The following is an 8650-nucleotide window of genomic DNA, read 5'->3' as shown; positions in this document are numbered from 1 at the left end:
CATGCTTGTCTTTCATCCGTTTTCCTTGCTTTTCTGCTGATGACAATTGGACTTTCACCCAATTGGTCTTACACTTGAGCTGCCGATAGGACTTCTACCCAAATGGTCTTGTTGCTGAGGCCAATGGGACTTTCACCCAACTGGACTTACACATGAGTGGCCGATGGGACTTCAACCCAAACGGTCTTACGTTCAGCGTTAATGATTTCGTTCCATGCTATGCATCCGTGCCATAATCATCATATACATGCTTTCACACACTTATGAAACATTTTGTATTTCATATCATTCTCAATATAACATGAAATCTTAATTCATCACAAAGCTCATAAAACATATTTCAATCCACATTTTCATAAACATATCTTAAAGCTCACAAACCATCATCAAATCATATCTTAACATAATTCAAAGTATTGAAAGATCATCAATCATATATCATTCTAAAATACTATTGGCTCGAATTTAAAACCACTATAACATTTTGTCTCAACATAAAACCACAATCTTAGTATCTTTTCTTAGTGAGTTAAGTACTCACCTAGGTTGCTTGACTTAGAGCTTATGAAGGAATTTTTCAACGTAAGCTTGCAATGTACCACTGCATTACACATTACGATAATACATTAAGACGTACTATCCCAACCCAACTCTAACCTTAAACTTGTTTAAGGTTCTTGATTTATCTCAAGAGCCAACAACACAGTAAGCCATAGAATTTCTAGGGTTCCATTAGACAACCCAACAACTAAAACACTAACCCATAAGGAGAAATCCTAGGGGTATCTACAAAATCACAACTTAGAACACTTACAAAATCTAGGGTTTTTGGGTCTTACCTTGATTTCCCAAACAACGATGAAACTTGATACTTGGAAATCGTTTAGAAATCTACAAAACACCAAATACCTAAAGAAATTTGAAGGATTAAGCTCAAATTCTAAGGATTCACACAAAATGTAAACAAAGCTAGGGTTTGTGGATTTACCTCAAACCAATCGGTGAAAACAATGATTTCGTGTCAAGAAACGTGTTTCTGATGTCATATTTGAGTTTGAAAGCATCAAAATACAAAGATCTAGGGTTTGGGTACAAACCCTAGGAGAGAGAGGATAGGTTTTTGTGTGGGTGAGAAGAAGAAGGGAGAAACGTGGACTGAAAACGCGTCCAGCCAACTTAAATCTCGGCCTATCCGGACAGGTTAGTGAGTCGTTCATACACGCCAGACGTGAAACATGCCTCCCAGCTCTCGGGTCAATCCGTCTGGACACCCAAAATGTCACGTCCGCATGAAGTAGTGAACTTTCTATCCAAGCTGTCTGGACATGTTGAAGTCTCGTTCGAACACCAACCCAAAATTTTAGACTTAAGGAATTTTCTATGTGTTTTTTTGCCATTCTTTACCTAATTACTCACTTAATCAGTCTAATTTGTGTTTTAAATACTTAATTAATATCTTGGATGTTACATGTAGCCACCCGTTTCCCATTTCCATTTTTTTAAAAAAAATATATTAAATTTTTAAGTTTTTAATTTTATATATATATTTTTTAATTAAGAGTGACATGTGCGTCATCATTCTATTGGTGCTGACATGGCACACTAATAGAATCCGTCAAGTGTTTTGATAGAATTTGCTACAGAGACTAAATTGTTATTTTAGCCTACCCAGAGGACCTCTGAATTATTTTTATATCACAGGTAGCGATTTGTAATTTAGGCCAACTAAATAGACTGATTTTACATTTATCCAATATCTATATTAATCCACCCCGTGGGGTTTTTTTTTTTTTTTTTTTTTTTTAAAAAAAAAATAAAATAAAATTGTTTAGTTTAGTTTTTTATTTTATTAATTTTTTTATTTTAGTTTTAAAGAGAATAAGGATATTATAGGAATATAATAAAAAATTGACATTTTGACACACTTTGGTAGTTTGATGGGTCACTTTAGCACACTTGTTATTTCATGAGGCTATTTTAAAAACGGTTGTTAGTTCATGGGGCTTTTTTTTTTTTTTTTTTTTTTTTTTTTTTTTTTTATAAATATATTTTTTCCTAATATATATATTAACTTAGTTAATATGTTAGTTTATTAATTAACTAGTTAGTGATTTGTATGTCAATACTAATAACACAGACACAATAATATACATAGAAATATTGAGTAACCTATAGTAATTATATTTACTAAGTTACCTATTACTTGGTATATATTAATTAACTAGATAATATGTTAGTTCATGAACTAACTAGTTAGTATGTTAACTAATACACATACATATAAATATTAAGTAACCTATATAACGTATATTACTTAATTACTAATATACATACTTAAATTTACATAACTCATTTTTAGTAAAATATTAATATATATTTGTATATATATACAAGATATATGAATGAGCTAATGAGCGGAGCGAACGATCGGGTCGAGCTTTAAACGAGCAGAGCTTGCGAGCTCCTATCGAATTTTGTCAAGCGAGTCAGGTATATATCACTTATTAATCATTTAATCAAGCGGATTTGTACAATATCGAGCTCGATTTTTGGTCGGGCTAAAACAAGCGGGTATTGAGCAAATTGTCTACTAGACTAGTTTATTTACAGCCCTAGTCTCTAGCAAGCTCGAGCTAGGGTATGTACCCAATGAGGCTAGTTTGGACAAGGACTTCTTAGCCCAGCTCGAGCTCGAACTTGGCCCGTTTAGAGGTCCTTTAAAACGAGCCGATATGGGATTGCCAAAACTCAACTCGGCTCGGCTCGTTTATAGTCATATTCCTTAGCAACCTTAGAAAAAATTCACTTGAATTCATCCAAAATCGCTCATCCAAGGACTTAAAGAAGGCTCTTATGAGGATCTTTTGATACGTGCAATTATTCCCATAAAAATATGGAAGAACATTCAAAGATTGAGATTGCACCATTAATAACAAGGGTAAATGATCACACTTAGGAGGTTAATTCAAACAGAGATAACCTCGCTCTGATACCAATTAAAAAAATTGGTTCAAACCCCAAGGCTCACAAATTGATTATGTAGTAAATTAACAACAAAATTCTGTTGCAATAATCTTTAAGCAAACCCCCAACAACAAATACCACACAATTCATCAAGATTTTTTGAGGAAGTGAAAACCCTTTGAATAACACAAAATGTAAAACCACTACGGAGTAGCCAAACCCAAGAAACAAATCACTAAAAAAGATGCAAGTGTACATGCATAATAAACTTACAACCCTCTGTAAAATACTAATACAATCTGTATGCAGACAAACAACCTCGCTTGCCTTTTGTTGCAGCAGCTCCAGCTCCTCTTTAGGCAATTTTCTTAAATGAATTCCTTACTAGCCCACTGGTAGACTTCAGTGGTTGATGAATTGTAACATCCCGCATAATTACGTGGAAATTATTTTAAAATAATTATCAATTTATACACGAGATCTTCAAATATTTCTAAAAGACATTGAGTGTGAAAATTTCTTTTATAATATAAACACATTTGCACACATACTCATGTATTCCACAAAAGGTGTTAAAAAGGGCTTTAACAATTTTAGGATTCTTCGAGCACCAAATGTTCGATGCTACCATCGTTTATTTGATGAAAAACCTTAGGCGACAAACGTTTGACTCAAGGAATGAACGTACGTTCGATAAGCAGTTACATGCAAATAAAATTAGACATCTCTGTCTTTTTGTTCATGCATGGGACGACTATATATTCATTCTTTCGTCCAAGACCTTCAATTTGATCGTCCATAACCTCTAAAAACCCTAGATTGAGAGAGAAAAATAAAAGAGGAGAAAGAGAGGGTATTTCTTGGAAGGTCTCACTTCCCAAGCTTAGAGAGCTTTACCATTTGGGTAATAATCTTAATCTTTATCTTCAACCTTCAATTTCAAACATGCATTCACTGTTTAATCTTGTATTTCATTATCCTTAGCTATTTTGTTCAAAAGCTTATGTGTAAGGTTGATATCTTTTATAATAAGTAGATCCTTTCAAGAGGACTATAGATCTTGAAGATGTGATCGTAGCTTAGGCTCAGAGATTGATATTCTTTATAGAGCTACCTCCAATAAGGCAAGTAAGTCAAATTTGACAAGTATTGGAGGGGAATGTTCCAATACGGAATGTGGTGAGTCATTGCAATGATCTTTCTTTATGGGTCTTCCCTACTGATCTCCTTTGTTATAGAGTCGATCTTTCCTCTTAGGATCTCAAGTCTAGAATAGGCAAGGAAGTAATGGGCAAATGACCTTCTTTATATAGCAGTTTCCACTTATGTGCCTCGTCGATGACATTGTTCCTTGTTTAAATCACCATTGGTTAGGGGCTCCTAGATTGGCCCCCTTAACTAGCGAAGGTGGTCCTATCTTGGGTTGTCCGAGGGGGCATGTCCCCTCATAGACAACCTATCGTAGAGACCCATTAGCTCCTCCAAACGACTCTTTCAATAAGTGGCATGGATACCAACAAGCCTCCCAACGGGCTCCAGGATATGAGGCTTCAATGAGCCCTTCGTGGGTCCTGAGGGTTAGAGAGTATTTCCACCACCAACTCCCATGTCGTGTGATTAATTAGTTGATCAACCACAAGAATATCTTAGGGCTCGTTTGGGTGCGCGAATACTATTCTTTATTATATTTAAAATTGCGAATACCGATAAAATTTCTTTTAAAATTATGTTTGGATGGGAGATCCTGAAGCAAAATTAAAAAAAAAAAAAAAAAAATGGATAAAACTTGTAAAGAATATTAGAATTTGAATTTAAAAAATCCACCCAATCATGTTTCCAAAAACAATAAAATATAATAAAAAACATGGTTTACCCAAACATGCCTTTACTTTTCTTTTTTTTCTTTTTTTCTTTTTTAAAAAAAAAGGTAAAAAAGGGCGCGTGGGAGTGGGAGATCCGTTTGAACGGGCAGAAAGTTCAAGTTCAAATTTTTTTGAAAAGGAAGCGGGCCAGATTGGCGTTTTGCATGCGAGGGTTTTTTAGAACCGTTGATGTAAAAACAACATTAAAAGTTAAAACCAGCAAAAGGGCTCAATCGTCTTCCCACTTCTTTTAAATTTTGAAATTAAACCCCCAAACCCTCCTCCAAAGCGCGCTTCTTCCACTCGCTCTCTCTCTCTCTCTTCTTTTTGAAGGTGAGGGATCTATCATCTATATATATAAACAAAAAAACCTTGGCAAAAGTGGATAGGAGGCTTTTGGGTTTTGGAATAAACAGTGATAACCAAAGCTCAGATCCATCTCTCTCTCTCTCTCTCTCTCTCTCTCAAAGCCCGCATTCAAATTTGTAACTTGTAAGCTATATTGTCCCTCTTTTCTATCTTATTCCTGGAATTACCTGTTGGTTGTAGTTTTTCTTTTCACTTTTACTTGTGTGTGTGTGTGTGTGTGTATGTTATATGCATCATTTGTTATCTCTTTTGCAACAAGTGAATTTGGTCATGTACTGTGAATCCCATCTGGGTTCTCGCTAAATTGCTCACTTACCATCTGGAATCCTAAATATTCAAAGAAATTCAATTTTCCATTTGGGTTTATCTAATATGCTCATCTTTCTCATTTGGGTTTTTCTAATTTATTTTACTTTGCGTTTACGTCAGCTCTAGATCTTTGTATAATAGTGCTCGTAAAACCCATATCTGATTTCCTTTTTCATTCCATTTTCAAGAGATGTAGAACATTTGATTGTGTCCCACTAGTTTCACTGCGCTTCAAGTGACAGATTTGCTAATAAGAGTTAGGCAGATGGTTTCAAGGTAAATGGAAAAATCTTTGATCCGTTTGGTTGCCCAGAAGATCGAGGAAAGTAAAGAATAAAGTAAATATGATTCAGAACTTTTTAATATTAAATTTGGCTTTGGTGGGATGAAATTGCCATTTTAAGTTTATCGGTTCGCCAATATTGACAAGTTTGGCGTTTAAACTTTTGTTTTCCAATCATGTTATCTCAGTATTCCCAAAATCAAGTGCACATTTAAACACTGCTCTCGAATACAAATTTTGATAAATTGATTTCATCTATTTCTTTGTGCCATGTCTAGATTAATTTGTTCTCTTCAACAATTTCGGTAATTGACTGTTACCTGCTCGATTTTGGTTCTCACAGAATGGACTCTCTCCCTGATGCCCTTGTTCAACACATCTTATCGCACATCAACAATGCCAAGGATGTGGCAGTTTGCAACTGTGTCTCTAAGCGGTGGAAAGACTCATTGCCTTATATTCGTAGCCTTTACTTTGCGCGAAACTCTTTTGACAATCTTTTTGGCCAGCAAAATCCTGACAACCTTGTGTGGAAGATGATATCCTCAATTGTTAGACTAGAGGAGCTTGTTGTATATTGCCCATTTTCTGGTGTTGGCCTTGCTTCATGGCTTTCACTTGTAGGCCCATCCCTCCGGCATCTTGAGCTCCGAATGGATAATCTTGTTGAAAATCAGATCTGTAATGAGGGCCCCTCAAAATTGGATTGCATTAGCGTTGCAAAGAATTTGGAATCACTAAAACTTTGGGGTGTGTTAATGACCCATTCCCCCAAGTGGGATGTCTTCCAAAATCTCTGGAACCTTGAAATTGTTGGGGCGAGATTGGACGATCCTGCATTATCGGCTGCACTTCGAGGATGTCCTAATCTGACCAACTTGTTGCTGCTCGGTTGTGAAGGAGTCAGATTGGTTTCGATTGAATTGCCACATTTGCAGCAGTGTAAGCTGGATTTTTATGGCTTGGGTAACTGCCAACTTTCTATCACATCCCCCAAAATTGAATTCCTTGAGGTGCAAGGTTGTAGTTGGATTAGAGTTCATGAGGCAAACTGCTTGAAGAATCTTTCAATTGCCAATAATGCAGGTAACTATTTGGCAGAAGTATCTAATTCTGATTACTGTCCAGCTTCTAGTCCTTTCTAGCTTAGAATTATCACCCAAGGATTTCAATTATAACTGTAACTGATTTTTGTGTTCTGGTAAATCTATTTAGGAAAAGTCTACAGGGTGGATTTTGGGAAACTTGAGGCTCTCGAGTTCTTGTCCATTAGGGGAGTCCAGTGGTGTTGGGATGCAGTAAGCAACATGCTTAAATGGGCAAGTGAGGTGAAGCATCTCTACATGAAGGTTGAATTCACTGGGGATTCTGAGGCCCTTCAACCCTTTCCGGAGATTGACTTAGTCGAGTTTTTCAACAGCCACCCTAAATTGCAAAAGTTTGATATCCATGGTGCCATGTTTGCTGCTCTTTGCCAGAAGAACAGCCTAAAACATGTGAGTTGATAATTTCATATAGCTGTCATTTTTTTGCTTGGGGTGAGTTATAAGATGTGATAGTTTGATTGGGATTTGCAGGTGGATTCAGGATTTGTAATTCCATCTCTGGAGGAGCTTGTGATCACGGTGAGATCACCCCTAAATGCTGAACAGAAAATGAGCACTCTTGAGTCCTTGTTGAAATATGGGAAGAATTTGAAGTCAATGGTAATAAAGATTCTGCAGATGAAGAGCAATCATAGCAGTGCAGATGATTTCTTTGACGAGATTTGCAGGTTTAGATACATGAACCGCAAGATTGTTCGAATAGAGTAAAGCTTACAGGGGCAATTCCTCTCATTTTTCCCATTTAATTTGAATGACTTGAAATGATTCTCTGGTTACAGCTTGACTTGTGATCTGATTGAAACTGTACTCATTCTTTAACGAATGGGTTCATAATACGCATTGTTTATTAACTTCCAGCTTTTGGGCTATGGTTATGCTGTCTTTCATCTTCTCAATTTGAAATGCAGACTTTTCTTGAGTAGTAAAGGTTATAAGTGTTCTATAGGAAATTGAATTAACAACTACTATTTAGAGATTCTTTGATGCATGTGCTGTTGTGCATCATCCAGGTGGTAATGTTTGCGTCCAAAGGCATCACATAAAGTTGAATTATATAGCTTAACTGTGTTGACACTTGACAGGGAATAAAAAGGAAAGAAAAAGTAGATATTTGGCGAAAGAGGGTTGAGTCATTTTTGTCTCTGCAAAAACAGAGAATTGAAAGGACTTGGAAGCTCAATTCCAAGCAGAGAATTGTATTCCTTATGTACTGATGTTTACGGTTGTTCAATATAGTAAGGTGTAAATGAAATAGGCAAGGATACACAGAGAATGAAGGAAAGAGACAGCAAAGGAAAAATATATCTGTTGCTTGATACAAAGTATATTTGGACACTAATGCTATGCGTGAGGGAAGTAGTTTCTTGTTTAGGGTCCGTTTGGGTTTGCGATTTCAAAAAGTGTGATTTAAAATCACGATTTTAAAATATGCGATTTGAAAAAAATGATTTTTAAAAATTCAGTTAAGCGTTTGGCAAAATCACAGTTTAGCATTTAAAATCGCAAAGTAGCATTTAGAATTTTGCGTTTTTAAAAAAGTATTATCTTACCTGCGATTTGAAAAAGCAGATTTTCTGCGTTTTCAAATTGCAATTTTTAAAAATGTAGTTGCCAAACGATTTATGTTTTGCGATTTGGTTAAAAATTGCACTTATTGTCTACGAAATCGCAATCTCAAACGCACCTTAGTAAGATTCGGGTGAATTGGTCATCGTGTCAATCGCTTGTGCATGATTGCCAGATGTTGGGGATTGTTG

At 35.8% G+C, this 8650-nt stretch overlaps 1 protein-coding gene across 2 annotated transcripts; it reads left to right on the top strand.

Moving 5' to 3' along the window:
- The first annotated feature begins 5123 nt into the window (after positions 1 to 5123).
- Positions 5124 to 7825, top strand: LOC133882350 (F-box protein At1g10780). Of its 2 annotated transcripts, none has more exons than XM_062321497.1 (4): positions 5124 to 5318; positions 6131 to 6873; positions 7003 to 7283; positions 7365 to 7823. In XM_062321497.1, exons 2-4 carry the CDS (start codon positions 6132 to 6134, stop codon positions 7599 to 7601), a joined length of 1260 nt encoding a protein of 419 aa, XP_062177481.1. In that variant the 5' UTR covers positions 5124 to 5318; position 6131; the 3' UTR covers positions 7602 to 7823. The 2 variants fall into 2 exon arrangements, with proteins under 2 accessions (XP_062177481.1, XP_062177482.1); XM_062321498.1 differs by lacking the exon at positions 5124 to 5318 and adding an exon at positions 5749 to 5842 and having other exon boundaries at positions 7365 to 7825.
- Positions 7826 to 8650: the final 825 nt, after the last annotated feature.

This window comes from Alnus glutinosa, chromosome 11 (assembly GCF_958979055.1).
Source record: "Alnus glutinosa chromosome 11, dhAlnGlut1.1, whole genome shotgun sequence".
In the NCBI taxonomy this organism is placed as follows: Eukaryota; Viridiplantae; Streptophyta; class Magnoliopsida; order Fagales; family Betulaceae; genus Alnus; species Alnus glutinosa.
Note: the sequence above shows the minus strand (reverse complement) of the source record. Positions and strands in the feature narration are given on the sequence as shown.

Bases quoted from the DNA above. Each gene is read 5' to 3' on its own strand.
- LOC133882350 (XM_062321498.1), top strand. From the start codon at position 6,132: ATGGACTCTCTCCCTGATGCCCTTGTTCAACACATCTTATCGCACATC. The intron at 6,874-7,002 runs GTAACTATTTGG...AAATCTATTTAG, and splicing joins TTCAATTGCCAATAATGCAG to GAAAAGTCTACAGGGTGGAT. The intron at 7,284-7,364 runs GTGAGTTGATAA...TGGGATTTGCAG, and splicing joins AGAAGAACAGCCTAAAACAT to GTGGATTCAGGATTTGTAAT.